At 42.3% G+C, this 21,088-nt stretch overlaps 3 protein-coding genes across 18 annotated transcripts in view; 1 reads left to right on the top strand and 2 right to left on the bottom strand.

Moving 5' to 3' along the window:
* The first annotated feature begins 363 nt into the window (after window positions 1-363).
* ncbp2as2 (NCBP2 antisense 2 (head to head)) lies at window positions 364-946 on the top strand. The gene has a single exon (XM_040185073.2). It carries the CDS (start codon window positions 364-366, stop codon window positions 667-669), a length of 306 nt encoding a protein of 101 aa, XP_040041007.1. The 3' UTR covers window positions 670-946.
* An 821-nt stretch (window positions 947-1,767) lies between these two features.
* Window positions 1,768-10,340, bottom strand: meltf (melanotransferrin). Of its 2 annotated transcripts, none has more exons than XM_078107940.1 (16): window positions 10,182-10,340; window positions 9,211-9,365; window positions 8,652-8,751; window positions 7,863-8,048; window positions 7,623-7,773; window positions 7,071-7,138; window positions 6,799-6,983; window positions 6,501-6,666; window positions 6,237-6,379; window positions 5,883-5,979; window positions 5,612-5,806; window positions 5,063-5,216; window positions 4,368-4,435; window positions 4,087-4,274; window positions 3,749-3,941; window positions 1,768-3,407 (listed from the first exon to the last, which is right to left on the bottom strand). In XM_078107940.1, the coding sequence occupies exons 1-16, from the start codon at window positions 10,210-10,212 to the stop codon at window positions 3,340-3,342; spliced, it is 2,148 nt and encodes a 715-aa protein (XP_077964066.1). In that variant the 5' UTR covers window positions 10,213-10,340; the 3' UTR covers window positions 1,768-3,339. The 2 variants fall into 2 exon arrangements, with proteins under 2 accessions (XP_077964066.1, XP_040041004.2); XM_040185070.2 differs by having other exon boundaries at window positions 9,868-10,199.
* A 1,526-nt stretch (window positions 10,341-11,866) lies between these two features.
* Window positions 11,867-21,088, bottom strand: part of LOC120824323 (discs large homolog 1-like protein) — a 78,480-nt gene continuing 69,258 nt past the window's right edge. For 14 of the 15 annotated variants that reach the window (XM_078107934.1, XM_078107937.1, XM_040185058.2 and 11 more), the window contains 10 exons: window positions 20,675-20,857; window positions 20,004-20,067; window positions 18,483-18,498; window positions 17,383-17,424; window positions 16,992-17,042; window positions 16,694-16,795; window positions 16,331-16,503; window positions 16,023-16,132; window positions 15,682-15,773; window positions 11,867-15,264 (listed from right to left, as the gene is read on the bottom strand). In XM_078107934.1, the coding sequence (XP_077964060.1) occupies window positions 15,158-15,264; window positions 15,682-15,773; window positions 16,023-16,132; window positions 16,331-16,503; window positions 16,694-16,795; window positions 16,992-17,042; window positions 17,383-17,424; window positions 18,483-18,498; window positions 20,004-20,067; window positions 20,675-20,857 (940 nt within the window). In that variant the 3' untranslated portion in view covers window positions 11,867-15,157. The remainder of the gene's footprint in view (window positions 15,265-15,681; window positions 15,774-16,022; window positions 16,133-16,330; window positions 16,504-16,693; window positions 16,796-16,991; window positions 17,043-17,382; window positions 17,425-18,482; window positions 18,499-20,003; window positions 20,068-20,674; window positions 20,858-21,088) is intronic. The other variant, XM_078107935.1, reaches the window with a different exon arrangement.

The raw sequence follows: 21,088 nt of genomic DNA, 5'->3' as shown, positions 1-21,088 counted from the left end.
TACCAGCAAAGAGGTCCGGAACACCGCTGGCCACAAGAGTGAAGTTAGGTTCTGATTCGTGCAGACCGACCGAGTCTCTCTAAAGAAACTTAAGTAAATATTGCCTGAGACCAACTTCAGCCTCGCTTCGGTGTGTTATGTCATCTAGCGTTACTGTAAACCAACCTTGTGTTCACCTGGTTCTGCTGGTAAGTAAGTCCCACCTTTTTTAATAACTGAAATAAAACACCACATACATTACAACAAATATACCGATCGGACGATTTAAACTCAACCTACACGTTATTGTCATTTACAGGGCGGGATTACACGAGAGTTGACCTACGGCAACGCTAAGCTAGCGGGCTAAGCTAACTCGACAACATGCTCGCGCGCATGCTATTCAACCTCCTGAACAACCACCGCGTCGTGGAGAAGTTGGCCGAGTCTCGTCCGATCCGCAGGGCGGCCCAGATCACGGCCTACGCCATCACCAAGGCCCAGATCGCCGGCCGGGACGCCTCGCAGCGGGTCCTGCGGTCACAGACGCTGCGGCAGGTCCGGGACGAGGCTGGCAAAGTCCCCGGGGACGTGGGGGAGATGGGCAGCCGGCTGAAGAGAGTCGGGGAGACGTTTGTGAGTGAGGTGAAGGGAGGGTGGAAGGACGCCTCCAGGGGGATCAAGAAGTGAGGACGCTCAAGGGACCGTGGATGGTCACCTTTTGATGGCCAGGGTCAATCAGCCGACAGCATGTCTGGTTTTCCTGGTGCGTTGATGCAACAGTGACTGATGGAGTTGAGTTGAAATGCGACGTGTGAACAATATGTCTCACTGATGCAACACAACAGATATATTACTTGGGAAAATGTACATATTGGGGAAGATATGATGATGATATGTACAGACAATGAATTAATTCCCCATTTGTTTCTGACTGTATGAATAAATATTATAATTTATAACAGCACTTTGACTACGAGTCAGTGCATATATTAAAATTGAAATAAAACAAGTCTAAAAACTATGTTTACAACAACATGTTAAGTTAGTTCCATCAGGACTAGATCTCACAGAGTATAGAGTATTTCTGTGTAGCTATGTGAAGGTAACAATGAGGTCAAGGTCTTGCAGTAAGAAAAGGCTTTTTACGTTTTGTAGGCCCAAAGGTTACATTTAACACGGGAAAGAATGATAGACATAAGCACATTTTATTGTCCCTTGTGACATTTGGCCACTGGTGGCAATCAATGTAATGATTTACTATTACTAAGTAGTCAAAGCCCTCACAGTACACTACAGTGACTGAGTCCTGGCTCTATTTCTCTAAACTTTGGCTTTGGCTAAAGCCATAACCCAATTACTTTTTTATACTTTAGTGCAGCAGTTACAATCTGAACATTATTTGGCAACTATATTGATGATTTGTTAATCAACCATAAGTGCTTTAAAATGGAAACATTTGATAATCTTCGACTTTTCAAATGTGAGAACTTGCCTGACATGATCCCAATAAGACGTGTCATATGGACTTTAGACAATTGGGACTTTATCTCCTGTTTACTGTGAATTTATCAAAAATATGCTGGGATCATTAAACAATTAGTCCACTACCCTTTTAGTGCTGATCTTGAAACCAAATGCACTTATTGTAATGCAATGTCCAAGTTATTATTTTTTGAAGTCTCTAGTAGCTCGGCTTAACGGCCCAATACAAAATGTCTGCATGACCGGGCTCTTTATATGTCAGCTTGGAACATCTGCAGAAAAAATATCATGGATTACAAAACATTGAATGAAAGAATAGCTTTATTTTATTTGAACAAGCATAGAAAACATGGAGCAATACTTGTGCAGACTCACTGGTCTGGCAACTAAATATTAGTTACATAATTTCACATAGAAATATGTATTTCTATCAGGAGGAAGATAATGCATTTTTTTCTGACAGCATGAGTCAGCACATATACACTGATATGGCATCTGAACATCATATAAAAATAAATCTCAACAGGTAAATACACAGCAATCAACAGAAAGTACAGTAGATATGACAGGAGCGGCTCAGTTCGAGAGGTATTTCTGGAGTGACTTGTTTTTGTTAGAGGACTTCAGAGCATTTTAGTATAACCCTTATTTTGTTTTAAAACATTAAAATACTTTTGTATTCGTTTGACACTCTTGCATGAGTTTGAAAATCCAAATGGAGTCAATCAGCCAGAGAAAACAATAAGTCATTCACTCTGTAGCAAGAACCACAGGATGCTTTCTTTATGTTCTCCCCAAATGTGATGGAACCTGACTGGTGTGTCAGAGCTACCTGCTCAACGGGGTTAAAAAGAGAAATGCCGGCAGTTGGAGGTTATTTAGATTGCTAAATCTGCTGCTAAATAAGTTCCTGTCAATAATACAAAATAAAAAAGATTAATTTGTATTTTTTAATTAATAATTCATGTATTAATAATTTGGTATTTGGGGAGAATGCATGAAGTAAACAGCCTATGGATAATCACTCATCATCAGTATCGTCAGCACAGCTCTGCATGGAAGAACCACTAGTGCATATTCACTGATATGGCATTAGCTTATAATATGAACACAACCTCCACTCAGGAAAGGCTGTGTCGGTTAGCTCACAGAGCAAGTGGCAGCAGAAGAGAACAGACATCTGACTTCTATATTCACATGGAGCATCTAATAAGGGGGGAAATGATCCGCAGCAGGTAGCAATCAACGCAGTTTTAAAGGTTCCAGGGAGTGAAAACTATAAACTCCTCTTCAAAGACAACTGGACCCGATCACTTGTCTCAAACATACACTTAACGCAAGCAACTGGGATCCTTTCAGGAACTCCGTGGTGAACCCGGAAGTTAAAACATTATATGTGACTCATGTGAAGTTAAAAATCAGATTGTCTGTTCTTTTTAAAATGAAACAGGCATACACAAACCACTAAAGCAATGTAACAGGTGGCAGCATACACACTGATATGGCAGATCACCTTCAATAAACAAAGTGGCCGCAACACCTTCTCTCATTGTGTTGGATCCATACGGGCCGAATGTCCTACTGGCATACGGGCCGAATGTCCAGTAAAGTTTCTTATCTGCCCCAAAAACAGGTAACAGTGTGCTTAATTTACCACTAACACTATGTAAATCCAAAGGCGGTTCCAACATGCCATCTTCTCGTGTATTAAAACAATACAGAATCAGGTAGAAATAGTGCAATCTTTAAAATACAAACATTAATTCAGGGATAGAAGGCTTAAGTAAAGCAGGGCTAAATTGGAATGGACAAAGGCAACGATGGACGATTTGAAGAAGGTTGAAGTAAGCGAGGCGGCGGGGCACCTGTGTCACATTACATGCAGAGGTTGGTTAGCACGAAGCTGAACGCGGCCAGCAGCAGCAGCCACACCGAGGACATCACTGCAAGAGGAAGAACAATCAAACATATTAGAGAGGTTGTACACGAAAAAACAATAGAAATCATTAAGTACTGTCTTTTAGTCTTTTTATTGTTAGATCAATCCTTCTGCTCTGGCCCTCTTCAATCGACCCAGAAATTGTCATGGGTGGGAAAGATTCATTTTACGTGATCACGCAATTTCAAAATGACATCGTTACACCCAGAAGACTCGACATCCATTATTTCATCTGCAATTTCTCACAAAGCCGTGACCTTTTTAGATCTTTTGGCGTTTATTGGAGTCGAGGACAGCTGTACTCGCACGTCACAGAATGAATGCTGTGATTTAGTGTGTTTTTACCTGCACTCGAGGAGTTACACTCCATCTCGATCAGTGAATCAATGTATCCCGGGCCCAGCCACTCCTGGTAGGTCTTTCTGTCAGCAACGCCCACGAGGCGCACAGTGGAGTCTTTGAAAATGAGATCCGTGCCCTTGTAGGCCTGTGAGTCAAACATCCGGAAATCAGGACCCGTGTCACTGCCGAAGTATTCCTACAAAGAAACAGACCGACAAACAGGGGATCAGAGGAAAAGATGAACTAAATTCAGCTTTATCAATAAAGAAAACAAATTCTGCATGTAACCAATAACTGTCTCTGTGCGTGAGTAATAGGATCTAATAGCGTGGACGTCTCACCTGTGCACGGCCGAGGAGTCCATAGACAGCGTGGATGTTGGTGTCGGGCCGCACCATCACAGCGTGGGAGGGGACTCTGGCCAGGTTACAGTGTCTGTACTGTGTGGCCTCTGCTTTTGTGTTCTGGGAACAGAGCAGCTGGAAGTCTGTAGACCGGAGGTCGGTTGCCCATGATTCACCAGAGTTACCTGAACAAACACAAAACGCGACTTGGTTAATTGCGTCCCTTAAAATCTTTCACCCGAGGAGTACAAGTTGCATCTTACAGTTACTTGTCTTACCATCAGTGTTTTGGAAGACGGTAGAATGTTTGACAAAAGCCACATCTCCATCTCCTTTCGCGAGACACCTGAATTGAAGGATAGAACAACTAATTTAGTATTTGGCGTAAGTTCAGGTAACTCTTCTATTGAAGACAACAGAGAAAAAATTGGAGAACCTCCTGTATTTTGGGCCCTCTTATGACTCGAATCGTCATAACAAAGATGATACGCCAGAGAAAATACTTCTTTGATAAAAAGTCTAAAGATTTTCTACTCCTGTAGTTCAAACTGCTGACTTTCTTCTTCTCCATGGCAACTGCAGCTGACACGCACAAGCATTGAGGTATTTAAAGTAGGGCTGTCAATAGATTAAAAAAAATTAACTAATTAATCACACATTTTGAAATTCATTCATCTCGATTAGTGGCAATTAATGAATGTTGTTATTATTCTAGGCCACATTAATCACATTGATTTGTGCATTAATGTTGACAACCCTAATTTAAAGCCTTATACCATGATAGACTTTAAGACAAAAGGTGTATTTTCAACAACTAATTTGTTTAACAAAAAATTGAACTGATGATAAGATAAAGCTCATAGACCTGTCAAGTGTGTTTCAATATTCAGTAACATTTTTATCATTTAATACATTTTGAAACTGACAAACTCAAGTGAGGCATGTGACCCGGCTGAGGTGCTTGGGATGTTACCTGAAGGCACCGTCGTATCCATCATAAAGGTCTTTTCCCTTCTCACATTTGTTCTTTCCCATGCTGTCGCCAACACACGCACCGCACAGGTTGTCGGGGAAACCAGGCAGGTTGGCACCTGGAACGCAGCTCTGCTTGAAGAACCCTCCAACCGCTGAGTATCATGGGAAACACAACAATTTCAGATTTAAAACCAGAAGGGATATATGCCGGGCCCTTTTTTGTTTAGCTTTTACATTGACGGCCTGCCTTTAGTCTGCTTGTCAAAATCAAATGTGTGCCGAAGAAGTGGTTCTTTAGCAAGCTACCAACAAGCACACAGCCATTGCCCATGGGTCGGATTGGTTGAACTACTCACAAGTACACCTCAACATCTAATTCATATCTGTCTGTATGGTCATTACAAGGAAACCCACTGAAAGGTGTCACCTGATGGTGGTGTCCAATTTGAAATATCTTGGAATCATACTGGATTTGAATCTGTGTAATAAAAAGAGTGCTAGAAAGGGTAGCCGCTACTATCAAACTATCGCCCGACAGCCCACTGACCTTGGGGTATCTGACAGTGCTGAGGGGTGATTAGGCCTCTCTCCATCAGTGCTGCTACGGGAACGTTCCAGCCAGCCGTGCGACCGTATCCGGTGTGACAGGAGCGACGGCCGCGCAGGTCGTCAATGTTACGTATGTCAACACTGCTCTTTTTCACAACTGCTACTGCATAGTACATGGAGCCATCGCGTTCCTCTGGAGAGAAAGAACAACATTAATCTGTGATGTTTGAAACGACAATCCGTGCCTATGTTTGTGTTTGTGCTTTTACCTGTGTAGCTCTCGCCGGTTGCAGGGACTAAGCCGTAGTCTTTCCCTGCTGAGTAGATGTAACCTCCATCAAGAGTGACGGCATCGGCCTCATTGTTCTACATAGAAATGAAAAGAACTGATTGGAGAGTGACTTCCAAAATGAAAAATCAATGCAATAAAATGTTGTGTACACTATTCAAGATGGTGGCGCCTTTAGATATTGGTTTGAATGCAAGCTCACAGACATGTCACAACATCAGTTGACGGTGGACATCTGAACGTGAGCCTCTGACATATTGTCAGCTGCTTCAAGTTTTAATTGTTTCAGCCAAAATATTTTGGTCGATGATTCCAAATCCAGACCAACATTTACCTTGATTCTCTTCATGCAGTCAGTCACAGAGTCCCCGTAGACACACCTGATCTCCGGAGTCAGACCTTTGCTTTGGAAGGCCACGCCCATGCCTGCACACTTCTGTTGCTCACCGCTGGTAAGCACACACCAGCGCAGCACATCTGGGACATTTGCAATGAAATGGGTATTTGTAAATATAAAACAACATGTGTGGGTAGTGCAGAAGGAAAGATCAATTTATATGTAAGCTAAGTAGGTGGTCCAGAGGCTACCAAGTCTCACCTTCACGTTTACAGTCCATGGCTCTCATGGCATTGTTATAGAGGCGACCCAGCCACTTTATGGGGTCGTCCGATTCGCTCGCTAGAAACATGGAGGACAACTCAGAGAAGAGTACCGTTCCTCCGCCATACGCCGTAGATGAGAACATGTTGAAGCTCGACTTTTCCTGCAGACGGCGAGTTGCACTCATTATAAGTCTCATAGATAGAATTAAGGCAATGTAGTTAAATGCAAGTGTGATTTATTTTAAGAGCATCCCATTTGGTTGGCATCACCGCATGGAGCCGCTGGGACGTACCAGGCCCTCCGTCAGCATGTTGAGCACCACAGAAGGAGTCACGTCATTGCGCACAACAATCCCGCGAAATGGCACGCGGACCAAATGGCACGATTTCCACTGAGAGACGGGGGCCCTGGTGCCGTCAATACACAACAGCTCATAGTCCGATGATACCAGTTTGTGTGCCCATGCTGGTCCACGACCTGGTGAGAAACAGGCATAATTAACCAACAACAATGTTGCTGTGATAAGCGATTCATTAGTGACTACGGAGATAACTGAGAACTTGCCATCAGTGTTTTCCTCCACCGTTGTGTGTTTGATGAAGGCCACCTCTCCTGCATCCTCAGCCAGACACCTACAGCATTAAACACAAACTGAAGGGTGCACGATACTTGCAGAGTTGTCTCCTCTCTAGCACAATTAAATCATGGCTCGCGTGTGTTTGTATCCACGCTAGCAGGTTGATTCTAGGGATTTTCAACGTTTGTCAACTTTTCAGGTCTTACTTATTTTCGTAACTATTAACATTAAAGAATTGTCAGGAATTTTTCTTGGTCCATGAAGCTTATAAACTTCTGTTCCCTGACATTTGTATTCATAACAATGTTAACAGTCTAACATGCACAACTAAGATGTTAAATATGGATAATATTATACCTGCTCAGCATGAGCGTGTTATGTTGCTGTTGAGCATACTCGCGTATAGCACAAATGATTTAACACTAGGTTTTGATTTTGATGAATATTCTAACATCTTTGTTTTTGAGAAAGGATACAAGTTATGTCTCAGAGTTGACAAACAAACACAGTTCTGTAGACCTGAAACGTCTGTGTGTTACCTGAACGCTCCTTCGTAGCTGAAGTATGGCTCGTTGTTGCTCATCTCACATTTGTGATTTCCATCACCTTTGCACAGCTGACACAGCGATGCAGGGTCACCCGGCTGGTTTGCTCCGGGGACACAGCTGGCATTGAAGAAATGTGCCACACCTGAACACGCAAACACACGGCTCTCCAGCTCTCTGTACATGCGTCTGTGCATTTCTTTGTTTGTGCGTGTATAGTGCGTGTTTTCCTACCCTCAGGGATGTTGCAGCCCACCACAGACATGTAGCCCTGGTCTATGAGATACCCCAAAGGCATATTCCAGCCAGCTGTTCGGCCTTTACCAGTGTGGCAGCTCTTTTTTCCTGCCAGGTTGTTGATGTTAATGCCGGGATTTGCTTTCTTCACCACAGCAACTGAATAGTAGGAAGCACCGGTTCCTGAGGCAACAACAGCAGTAAAAAAAACTACAAGTTAAAACACAAATCACAGTTCGTGCTATGAGTACTTTGAGAACAATGTACTGTATGACATTTTGGCCTTGAGATCAAGGTTGACTATTTCTCCCTATTTGAAATATCCCACACGGGGGAGCGTGGCAGCAATCTTCTTATTCAACTCTCGGAAAGAAAGAAAATTTCCAGTAGCGCCAAGTTCAGGAAAGTGTCAGGTGACAGGTTCCTTTGACAGAACAGCGTGTAGCGGCATGGACCCGCCTCCTCATCCACATGTGAATCCCATGTAAATGATGTATCTTTGACCACTATGTGTTTTCCCATGTGAAGACTCGAGCCATGTTTGAAAAGTGGTATTAATCGTATCGAAAACACACGCATAAAATGAACCTGGCACCATTTTTTTGCTCGCCAAACGTTATAGCAGTTATACTGAATGAACCTGCCCTTCTAATTTGATCATTTTCATTTAGCAGCAAAAGTTTCATTAGTTTATTCCCTTTCCCAACTTTCTCTCTGACTTCTCTCTGTGTGCTTCTTCTATTTCCTGTGACTCTCTTTCAGAAAAAACAAAACAAAACATCTTACGATCAGGTTTTGATTCACTGGCAGCCATCTTGAAGGAATCTGTCTTCCCCAGGTTGTAGATGTCAGTGCCGAACATGGACAAAGCATCTGCTTCTTTTTTCTGCACGGAAAAAGATGAAGGGTGTTTCCTCTTTATCAGAGTGATAAAAGACTCACGCTGACAGCCATGAAAAGTTTTTGACAAATTAAAAGTAAGAGAAGACATTATTAAACTTTCCTTCTAAAATAATGAAGTCTACCCAAATAATCTAAATTGGAATGTCAGATTGTCAAATGAGGTTTCAAAATTCAACTCAAGTACACACATTTCTTTAGTTAGTCGTCGTAATAAACAGCCCTGTGTGCATTTTGTTGCTTGCTGTATTGCCTATTATGAAGTGTATTGCGACATACAACGTTAGTTCCTATCTGCTGCCTGATTGTTTGTTCAATCAGTATTTTATTAGCTTTCAGAGTCCTCTAATGATTTGACTGGTCAATGGATTACTAATTTAATGAGATACTTTACAATGCAAAAGACAGATTTGATTCTAATCGTTTTTCATTGTCAAAATCTGACCTGCAGTTTCTGAACGCAGCCCTCGACTGTGGCACCGTTCACACAGCTGAGTGACGGGCGGATGGAGACTTGGGCGAACGACTGCGACATGGCCTCACATTTCCTCTGCTCGGGGTCTGAGACGGTGCACCATCTGATGCTGCTCTGGCCAAACACTGAGAGAGACACACGCAAGCACAAATACATGCTTATTAAACCATTCCATCACTTGATTCGTGAACACATCCTCTGACCATGGCTACATTTGGCTCTTTCAACTGTAACTTCTGCATCAGTATGAGCTACAGGACGGTGCTTCCCAAGTCCTTACATGTTACTTTTATACATTGTGAAATACTGGAGAGTTTTATCCCAATTAAACAAATCAACTAGAGCACTTTTGAGTATACAAGTCAAATGCAACTTTTGCTTCATGAGTGCGCTTATGAAACAGCATTTGGTGAATAGAATGCTGCATACATTATAATTAAACTCATTTAAATAATCAAACATGAACAATAATCAAATGGAAAAATATTGCTACCATGATCAAGCTTAAATATTACTGGCGATCATGACGGATGTTTAATGTCTTGTATTCTTTGCAGTATTTGTGTTGGTTTGATTTCAGATGAATGAAAACGCTTTTGTCATCTAACTGTATAAATGATATCTTACCAGTTTGTAGTATTAGCAGCAGAGCTGCGGCTGTCCTCCACATGGCCATGGCTTCGTTCTCTCTTCCTCTCTCTATAGGGTAGAATTAACCTACTTTTTCCTCTCCTTGTGCTTTATATAATTCCGCTTATTCAAAGTCCAGCTTTTTATCTTAAGGCTCAGCGTAAAGTCCGGGTGCAGAGCTCAGAAGAGGCTATATATATTTTAGTGCTTTATAACTCTACATCTACAGCATGCCCTTCAGGAGTCATAAGACCTTCGGCTCTAACATGTGAACCTCTGTGGAGTTCATGAAGCGAGCCTCTCTGCTGTACCTGGTCCGACACGTCTCTGCTGCCGCTGCATGGCTGCAGGCCAAAGTCCAGACAGAGAGGTCTTTTACACTCAGAGAGCCACACCTCCGCTCTTCAGTGCGGTGCTTTTCCACTGATGGGAAAAAGGAAAAAGGGGATTCATGCAAACACAGCGAAGCCGTTGGTCACTTTGACACGACTCTCACTACGCTGCTGTGAGGAACCAAACCGTGTGTTTACCTGCTGACGTCGCTAACGTCGTCTCTGACTTTTGACTTAGTCTTGTACATGATATTTATATGAAGTTATTTGAAGATGCATTGTGGACCAAGTCTTAAGATCATAAAATGGTTATTAGGGGGGTTAAGGGTCCTAATCTGCTCTCCACCACTGATGTTGTTGGTTTGAATTAGGGCTTCATAATTTAATACACATTTTACTACATAACAGTTTTATAAAAGCTTCAAGGTATATTTAGTTACACTGTCCATAGTGGCATTGTCATCTACACCATATAAAGAAACATGTTAAACAGATACTGTTGTCAAACTGCACTTTGACAACAGTAACAATAATTTAGTTCCTCATTCATCCAAAATAATTTTTTATTTTAGAAATCCCCCTAATGTACTTTTCTGCCATGCAATAAAGAGTCATAGATCAAAATTAGATATAGGATTCTCGCCAACAAAGATGCAGGACTCATGGAGACGTCGTAGCAAGAAGCTGCTTCATTAGAAAATATGAGATAAAATTATAGTGCTAAAATATTTGGGGTGAAACATAATCATAAAAGCATGCAATTACTCTGATCTGTTTATTTGTGTTCACTTTCACACTGGTATTGGGCCAACTATGGACTTTAACTAAGCATAAGTAATGAGAATAATGAAGTTATTTAAACGATTTAAGCCTGTAATGAGAGCAACACCAGAAAATACCTCTGGTGCTTCAAAAAATGCACAATTAAAACCAAACAGGATATATGAGGCAATATAAAAACACAACACAGGGTAAAGCTGGGAACAGTAACAAAGTGGTTGAAACTGACACTAGTTATTTGGGAATCTGTTCACATTGCCGTGATTCATCACTCACAAGACAACGTGCTGGATTAAGGATGACACCGATGTCACATTGCTGCTATTTTCCCTTCTCAAAAGTGTCATCTAATGTCAGCTGACCTGAGAATCTGCTGTCGAATAGGATTGCCTCTCTATAAATGGAAAACTTCAAGATGAGCCTTTCCTTCTTACGCAGGTTTACAGGTGTCACGTTGTCTTCACATCCCGAGGTTAATTTTTTGCCAATATTGAACAATCTATGTTTTAGATCGCCTTTCATTCTGCAGATTACAGCCGCAAATTATCTTTTGATTACCTATTGGCTATTGTGACTTCGGATGAACTCAAGGAGAGTGATAACGTCAACCGTTGACCTCACACAATTGAATTAGATGCAAAAGCAGCTGCACGGTAAATGACTGAAGGGGTCAAGGATCTACATATTCTAGGAATGTCCTTAAGGAGTCATGTTTTGTACAATTAAGCAATTAAACAGCTCCAAGCCTCTCAGAGTCCCGAGAAGATGCTTCCCCTTCACAGCCCCAAAGCAGGTAAAGCAGTAAGTATCCACATGTACAGCTTTCAAATAACATGCAGTCACAATTCACAATGCGGAAAGAATAATCATCTCTGGCCGAGGACTTCAATCTCCATAGACTTTTATTCATTTTATCGTACCAAAATAGGCAGTCAGAGCAGGGATAAATTATAACATTTAGATATAGATCCATCTCTTCAATAGTTTATTTGCATCGGTGCTTTACTCTAACAGACAGCGGCACGGTGCCCCGGCTACGAGCCACAGCCCGTTTCTGTCAACTGACAACACCACCGGGGGGCTGGATTCACACTGAACTACAGACGGAAAGACGTGATTCAGCTTGACATTCTGTGATTAAATATTAAAGCTTTCGAAACACACGTGGTCAAAACTATTTATTATTTGGGTCAGAGCTTCTCCATTGACCGGCCTTTTAGAACGGTCTTTCCTGTACATCTCTGGTCTCCAGTCAGCTTGGAGGAGTGGTTGGGGGTGTGGTGGGGGCAGATGGGAAGTGGGTGGCTGACAAGGTCCGCGGGAGCTTTGTTACTCAAAGCATCTTGGTATTTCAAATGTTACGGCAAACGACGGGGGTTTTCGTCACGTTTCAGGTAAACGCCATTTGTGACTTCACTCTCTTTCAGCCCCGTTTGGACTCCCTCCACTTGCTGAGGGAAATATCCGGGTCTTTAGTCGCTAAAAGTAATGTTTTAGGCCGCAGAGCAAAACAATGAACCCCTGTGCAGTTCCATTGAGCTGATAATTATCTGTTGGCATAGCCGCAGTGTTTTCACATTGTCTTTGTCTATTGATACATTGGATTCAGTAAAAACATTGATCAATAGTCACTTTAAGGGAAAAGTCAAATTGCAAACAGCCAACCTGTTGCAGAGGTTTGAAAGTCCAAAGTTATTTTCATGACCACAGAATAAAAGCCCAGAAAAGATACGTTTGGTCAAGACTACACCAGCAAGTAAATAGTATATTTACACAGACTTTGTTATTACAGAAACGCACATTAAAGATACAGTGTAAATGTTTTGTAAACAAACATATAGCCTTAAACCAATCACAAGATATGAAAAATACTGCCCAATGGTGACGTGCCAAGCAAGGGTCATGTAACGGCGCGGACAGCAACAACAGACTACCGCAAAGTTACTGCAGTCCCTGTAAAGCAGGAAACCCAGATTCACAACGGTTCTGGGGCAAACTTTGGACATTAAAGTGATCATGAAAAATCCTTTGTTGCTACAACCCAATGCCGGATGACAGGAAGGAATAGATGTGCCTGCGTCATTGAGCGACGTGTGGAGCACTTCGGTTACAGGTGGAGCCAGTTTCACGTGTCGTTCATGCACACGGGAACAGAAGGCCGGCATGAAGAATCAGTTGACCAGTGGGTCATGAAAGTAGAGTCCACCTGGTGTCTTTCACTACACAAAAATGACCGTGAAGAGTTCCTTAACCTCGTTAGCTCTTTTGAACCAGCACAATAATCAGTGATAGCTAAAGAGAATTGAGCGAATCACACATCCAAATACCTGAAACGCGGGAATCGGATCAACCCTCTCAAGATGCTTTAAGAACCAGCCCTCATTAGTGCAACAGCAGTATGAAGGAAAGCCATAACGATGATGCTGATGCTGATGCTGATTATGATCGTGATGATAGTGTGATGAAAAAGAGGATACAGTGTTTTATGCTGGAGTGCTGGAGGAGGGGGGCTGAAGGCATTGGACAGAGAGGAGGACGAGGGGAGGCAGAAAAGCCCTCGTTTGAAGATGACATGGTTGATACATGTTTGGTAAACAGAGGACTTGGGCCCCTACTTTTCAAACTGCCCAAAATTAAATGTTGGACAAGCAGTCGTCCACTTTCACCTTCTTAAATGGGTGAAAGATTGAACACAACATTATTGGGCAACATGAACAATATCGTACCTGAAGCAACATGTCTAATTTGGAGTAAGATACTTTTTGCCTATTTTTCCATTCGTCTGTATTCATCAAGGTGCAAACAACAAGAACATTTATTCTGTTTGCATCACTTTCCATGCATCCTCATTATCTGTTATCAATGTTGCACTGAATTACATCTCAGTATTTTTCCAAAAGCAGAACAGTTTCACTATTGCTGCAGTTGAGTTCTCCCGTTGTTTCTTTTTCAGCCCTTCATCCATCCATATTTGCATATTAATGTATTCTAAATATATATATATTTTTCATGTTTTACTTTTTACGTTAGTTTGTACAGACGGTATCGAGGATTTTACACAAATAAAATGTACTTTAAACAGTAAAGTGGTGCGGCATCACATAACTGAGTAAAACTGAACGTGGCAGATGTTTGGTCAATTCTTCTCACTGATTGGCTGTTCCTCCCTTTAAGTGTAATTAATCATCTGATTACTTGAAAGCTACTGAAAAACATTACCCCTCCCCCTGCTGTAAATAGGAATAGAAAGTTTGATAAATATGTCCTAAGATATACTTTTAGAAAATTATTTTTGAAAAATAAGGGCTCAGGGCTCTGAATGGACTCATTATGAGGCTCAATACTGTCTATTTTACAGCTATGTAACTCTTCTACTTTTGATTGAGAATTCCTGCTTGTCACTGGAAATATCAACATGGATCTCAAAGGTAGAAATTTGAAATTATTATTTTCTAGCCATGTCTCTAAACAGTATGATTGTACTATGATTTCATTTTGTCTGTTGATACCAAAATGATGGGCACGTTATTTAGGTTTCAAGTAGTTTCTTAAGTATGTAGTCTGAAGGGTGGGACATGAGAGAGAGATAGAAAAAGACTAAACAAGGGCAATGTCATGAGGAAAGACAGACGGGAGGAAGATCAACATTTTGTCCCAAAAACATGCTCTTAAAGCTACAGCGTGCAAAAGTCTGCCTCTTGGGGACAATATTATCATTACAAACCCATACATGAATGCATTACCCTTTGTTAATATGAAAACAACAACGACAACGACAACAAGAAGAACAATAACTAAATCAAATCCGATAATGGTACATGTCGCCTTGATTTGAACCTCCTCCTTAAACATTAAGGAACTGAGCGGTAGGAAGATCCACAAATAGGCTGCTGGACAGACATTAGCCCCTCCCACTCCAGGAAGTAGCAGTCCCAGGTAGTCCCCAGCCAGTCCCAGCCAGTCCCACTTCATGTGCTTGTGTTAATCTGTGTGTGTGTGTGTGTCTTTGCAGTAACGTGTGTTTACGAGATAGGGAGAGAGAGAGAGAGAGAGAGAGACAGAGAGAGAGAGAGAGAGAGAGAGAGAGAGAGAGAGAGAGAGAGAGAGAGAGAGACGGCCGATATAAGAAAATCAGAGGAGTGGTGAACGTGATTTTGTAGTATGTTTGTGTTTCTTTAAAGTCGCTCCTTGGTGGGCACCCAGATGTAAGGACCAGACTGCTCCTCGACAATCTGCTTCACCTGCGAATACACTTCCTCGAGGGTGGAGCCATGGACAATAGCTGCAGACAGAGAGAGGAGAGGAATCAATATCCAAAAAGAAAAATTACCAAAACATATTACCATGGAAACCCAGGGTGTGTGTAACGTTTAGTCAAAATGTCAACTTAAGGGGGAGTCAGTCACTTTTATTCCAACCACCAATATATAGATTTTTTTGTGAGAGTAGTAATCTAACAGTAATCTTTCCTGCCCAAAGTTCAATGAAAAGATGGAATCTACTCAAAAGGTCTACAGGTGACGGTTGGCAGCATAATGTCCAGTCAGCCTTTGCCAAAAACAAAAAGAAATCCTCCACCAACTCCATAGCAGTTTACCAATTAAAATGTTATACATTAATAGCTGCTGCAACTATTTCGTAACAATCTACACTACATTTGCTGTTAATGCACGTGTGTGTGTGCGCGCTTGTGACTAACCGCTAAAGAACTCTGTGAACTCCTGCTCCAGTTTGACGGCTCTGTCGAAGGTCTTCCTCGCCTGCTCCTCACTGAGACGCTTGTTCATCTCTCTGGAGAGGCAAACAATGTGACATTAATCAGCTGATAAAGGTTTGGTCGTCATGGAACTTCAGGTGTTCATTCCTCTGAGCACTCTTAGCAGCTCCCATTCCTGTTGTGCTGGGAAGTTTGGGCCCGAAAGTAGAGCTGCTGACATTAAAAAATGATTTGAACATCTCCAGTTCCATGACATCCGAACGGGCTCCTTTACAGGACGTTTTCTATGTTGCGGTGGCGGCGTTGACATCTGCGTCACTTACAGTATGTTGTCGACATTGCGTGGTCTAATGAAGACAGCGATGGGATGGAGGCTCGCCAACTGGAGGCGCTTTATTGCGTTCCCTGATACATCCAGTATACAGTGTTTACCCTGGGAGAGAGACACAGAGACCATGTTTCCATTCCATTGTCTACACATCTTAAGAGAAAATATCAGCCATGTTTTCAACAACTAGTTTGGAGCAGGTGACTTTAGAGGTCGGTGCCATTTGCTTGTCTACCTGTAATCTCCCAGTAGGATGATGTGTTGAGCCTCCTCCATGCTCTCTCTCTCTCTCTCTGAACTCACCTTCTCAGCGACTTCCTTGACTGACTGTATGCTGGTTCCATACAGGTGGTTGTTATACTGTCCGGCCTCTATGAACTTGTGTTCCTGGATCTCCTGCTCCATGAACTCCCTGGAGGACATGAAGTGGTAATCTCTGCCGTCCACTTCGTAATCTCGCCGCGGCCGCGTTGTGTCTGAGTGTCATAGGTTTTACACAACACAATTCAAAAATAGTTCACTTCTTTGAACGGCTTTTATTGCAGCATTATAAACACAGCGTGTTTCATGAGAAACCTTTGTGGTCTCTGCAGAATTATTCTACGGTTTACTGGTGGGATTCGTCACGTGGCAGAAGTCATACTTGGCTGGGCTTAAGATACTCACGTGGGACGCAGGAGCCAAACTTGTCCGGAAACTCAGAGATGAGGTCATCGTTGATCCGATCTTTCATCGGTCCAAGCACGATGACTGGCCGCGTGTAATTAACTGTAATATGCAAACAGAACGCGATCAACTCACACGTAGACGGATGTTAAGTTAACATAATATAACTTAGACACATATATTAGACTCATAATTGTATGTGGGTGTGCTATTAAAGGCCTTCAGTAACTATAGTTCCCAAGTCTGGGTAACTTAAAAAGACATGAAATGAAGGTGCGATGTGACGTTTGGCACTGACCCTCTTGCTGCATGACAGGTTGGTAGGTGAGAAGGATCTCCTCCTGGCCAGCTGATCGCACAAAGACAAACAAACACATTCAGAGGCACAGCGGGATTATTGACAACAAGTCGCATCTGAACCTTTCCTAGTTTTTGCATGGAACAGCTCGTCTGGCTGGAGAAGCAGAGAAAGGTAACTTACACACAAACACACACACACACACACACACACATGAGAACACAAGAATCACAACACACAATAAATACATGTGCATGTATGCGTTTCACATCACCACATACACAAGGGGAAACCAACACATAAACAAACAAATTAAATAAAAACTGAACAAAAACGAGAAGAGAGAGAGAGAGAGAGAGAGAGAGAGAGAGAGAGGAGGGTCTAGACTTACAGCAACTACTCTCACTATCGCTGGTGCCAGAGGTTACCAGCTCTGGAAGGACAAGACAGGACAGAGTCAGCAACACACACACACACACACATACAAACACACAGATTCAAACAAAAACACATTACATGACTCGACTTACATGACTTACATTGTTTCTATGTCACACAACCAGACACACCTTCGCTTATGACAGAAAACATCGGACCGACAAACTCAAACATTGATTCATTAATCGTAATCCTGGTTTAGGTGAGCAGGAGGCACGAGCCTCTCGCAGCACACAATCCCAAAGGCATCACAGCCTCAACGAGACAACAAAGTTAACCGCTTTCTTCAAAATGCCTATTTTTTATCTCATTAATGACCTCCAGAGGGGAAAAAAGCGAATATTTGGCCATTAAATATTGTACTTTTCTGCATATAATAAAGGAGTGATTCTGAATGTAAAATTGGGGGAATTGAGAGGGACTCCTTAAATAAACAGAAGGAGTAGAGGTCCCAAAATGCATCTAACTAGCGTCTTTTAAGTATGTTACTCAAGTACTAAACGCAGATACAATTCTGAGGTATATGTGATATACTTAAATATTCTAGTCTTATGCTGCGTTGCACTTTTACATTAAATCTAAGAGGACAGGATTCTACTTCTTATAGTTAAGTTAGCTGACCAACCAATGTCTATACAATTGAAAGGAAATTGCCTACAACTACTTAAACTACATTTTATGTGCACTTTAGTACATGTTTGTGTTTGTGTTTGTTAAAACAACTCTGTTCTGATATCTCCAGAGTTACACAGACACACTTTGGTTGATAATGATGTTAATGGAATAAGCCGTCACGGAAAGTGGCCTTATAAGTCAAAATGTACAGTTCTAAAATCTAAAATCTACTTTACTGTCCATTTCAGTTCCCCCTCTTCCTCCATCTCCACCACACTCCTCTTCCTCCACCCCAGAACCGGTTGGATGAAAAGGAGTTTGAGGAGGTGGAGAGGAAAGATGAAGGCGGAGGTGAAAGGAACCGCAGGGTCCGCTTCGCTGAAAAGCTGAAGTTACATATTCTGACCAGCAGGTGTCCCTGACGGAGCGAACACCTACCTTTGTCATCCTGATCCTGGAGAGGGAGAGAGGGAGAGAAAGAGAGGGAGAGAACATTAAACATCATCCTGAAGATTATCATGACACTATCTCGACTGTTATCAGCAGAAGCACAAATTGAAAGCTCACAGATTCTCTTTTCCCATCACAACACTAATTTGCAGTGTTTTGTCAGATTACGGAGACAGGGGATCCGGCACAAAAGTGTGTGTGTGTGATCATTTTTAATTATCAGCTTTTCAGCGAGCAGAGTTGCTGATTGACGCAGTGCGAGAAATAGAAAAAAAACCACAGTGTTGCTGAGCTGACGAGGCGGTGATATCAATAGCTGGTGTGAGACTCACGTGTCAGCGCTGATCGTCACGCTGTGTGAAGTGTGATTAAAGTCTCACCTCGACTTGGCGCTCAGACCGCAAACCTTCTATGTGACAATTATCAAAGTAACAGAACGCTGGTTTGTACTTTAATTGATGGTTAACCTGCCTACACTTTTCCTAGTAAGTAATTCAGGCATTAAGAATAGTTTGTAGACATTTTCATAAGACATTAGATACATCTTATAATTTTATTTGATTTAAGTATATATTTGTTCACTTATATTACGATATATAATCATCAGTCATATGTGAAGCTAACTGCACGAGCGTGTACGCTCTGTGCTATAAAAACCAGGCACAATTGATTGATTGTTTGGATTTCAGACTCTACCAAAGAATCTCCGATCAAATATTCATAGCACACACTCTCTGAGTTACAGCAGTAGGTGGATTAATATTGTAGTCTCCAATATGAACTGGTTGGTCGGTTTAGTCTCATATTGTACTGTCCTATTCACTGTAAACACTCAACGGCTTGTGTGCTAGATGCTGTGCTTAATCTGTTTAACCCTAATTTCCATATACGTAACGTTTACTTCGTTTTTAATACACAATGGTCAGAGTACTTCAATGTTTTCTATTTCTCCAAAATGTAAATAAATAATACATTATTGTAAATTATTCTACTTCTTTTATTTTTATTTATTTGTTTATTTTCTGTTTGTTAGTCTCTCTGTGGAGCTAAACAATAATTCCACTACACGTTGTTGTGCATGAGACAAAAAATGTGATCTGACTTAAGTGTTTCTCACCTTTAGATCGCGTGAATGGGAAATGGCAGAAAGTGGCAGAAAGTTTTAACATTGCTATGTGGAAGTATTGTTTCAGACCAGTAGTTATGAATACTAAAGTGGGCACGGGAAACAAAAAGTAACACAATGTCAAACTTCCATTTGCACCTGGTTTAACAGCATCTTCACCAGTGGAAAGCGGTCATTAAAAATGTAACAGGTTTCCATGTTTTACGTTGCTGTTTTCTGATTTAAAGGGTTTCATCTACACTTTGGTTTTACTGTTGAATGTGAAAAAGAGGAGGAGTGTTCTGACTTCCAAACTCCGGGCTGGTCTGCACGCCAACACCAATGAGGTTAACATTTAAAGGACCAAACATCATTTTAAAGTTTATAATTCAGTTGCTACTCACCGATTTGTCTTGAGACCTCGTCACTCTGACCGTCTTTAACCTTGACCTCTCCTTTTTCTCTGCCCTGGGAGAGGGAAGGACAAGAAGATACATGGTTTGAATCTATAACTGGATTATTATAGCCAGGCACCAGCCTGCAACACCTCCGTCCATCAACCCCACCACCTACACTCTCGTGTGACACGCTCTACAGCCAACCGCTCACTCGCACTAATCCTCGTTACCTCTGTTCCTTAACACTTAACGCTCCATCCTCGTCACCTTTCCACCTGTCAGGTCTAAGTCTAAATCTGCTCTCTCCACCTGGGGAACTTATCAACGTCTGTCTGTCACCTCCCGCTGGTTTCCCAGCGGGAGGTGAGAGGGAAAAAGTTTCCACCACAGGTTTACATTCAGCAGATTCCAACGATGCGTTATGAGTGAGCAGCATCTAACGGAAACGGAGGCGATGACGAGGGGAGAAGGGAAGATTGTGCACAGCACTGATGTTCAGGCTCCCTCACCAGGCTCAGGAATGATACTAACTTCTCTCCTGGGAAAAAGTTGCATGCTGCAGTTGAGAGGACTCAACTGAAGCCACGCGAGCGTAGCTTTAACTGTCCACCCAGCTTACTGACAGCAATCAATGAAATCAACAGGCCACTCCCACACCAAGCCCTTTGCCCTCTGACCTCCTGCGGCTGGGGATGACTCCGACTTCGGGGCAGTTGGGAGGCGGGGGGTTGAGGTGACGGGCGGGCCACCACTCCTCTTCGCCGGCGCTGCTCACGTGGAGGACATCCCCGAAATGGAACGGCAGCACCTGATTGGCCGTGCTCAGATCTGACGCACTTCCGTCGTAGTCGAACAACGCTCTGCAGAAACAAAGAGAAACAAGCGCCACACACGTTTAGTCCAAAACAAAAACGTTATGTTTGACAACATTAGTCGGCTGGATAGGACGGAAGCAGCCTGATGATGTCGCATTCATGTAGTGATATTGATGTTGAAATGCACGTCTCCTGATGGCTTCCACATTTCTCACACTATCAAGCACAGCTTCAAATCTGTAAAAGAGCGGAGGGCTGCTTCACGACACTAATATT

Source organism: Gasterosteus aculeatus, chromosome 8 (assembly GCF_964276395.1).
Source record: "Gasterosteus aculeatus chromosome 8, fGasAcu3.hap1.1, whole genome shotgun sequence".
Classification (NCBI taxonomy): Eukaryota; Metazoa; Chordata; class Actinopteri; order Perciformes; family Gasterosteidae; genus Gasterosteus; species Gasterosteus aculeatus.
Note: the sequence above shows the minus strand (reverse complement) of the source record. Positions and strands in the feature narration are given on the sequence as shown.

What these genes read in the sequence shown, in the direction of transcription:
- ncbp2as2 (XM_040185073.2), top strand. Translation starts at nt 364, where the DNA reads ATGCTCGCGCGCATGCTATTCAACCTCCTGAACAACCACCGCGTCGTG.
- meltf (XM_040185070.2), bottom strand. Translation starts at nt 9,916, where the DNA reads ATGGCCATGTGGAGGACAGCCGCAGCTCTGCTGCTAATACTACAAACT. An exon ending in CATGGACTGTAAACGTGAAG is followed by an intron (nt 6,380 to 6,500) that starts GTGAGACTTGGT and finishes CAAATGTCCCAG; the next exon opens with ATGTGCTGCGCTGGTGTGTG. An exon ending in ACTGCATGAAGAGAATCAAG is followed by an intron (nt 5,980 to 6,236) that starts GTAAATGTTGGT and finishes ATTTCTATGTAG; the next exon opens with AACAATGAGGCCGATGCCGT.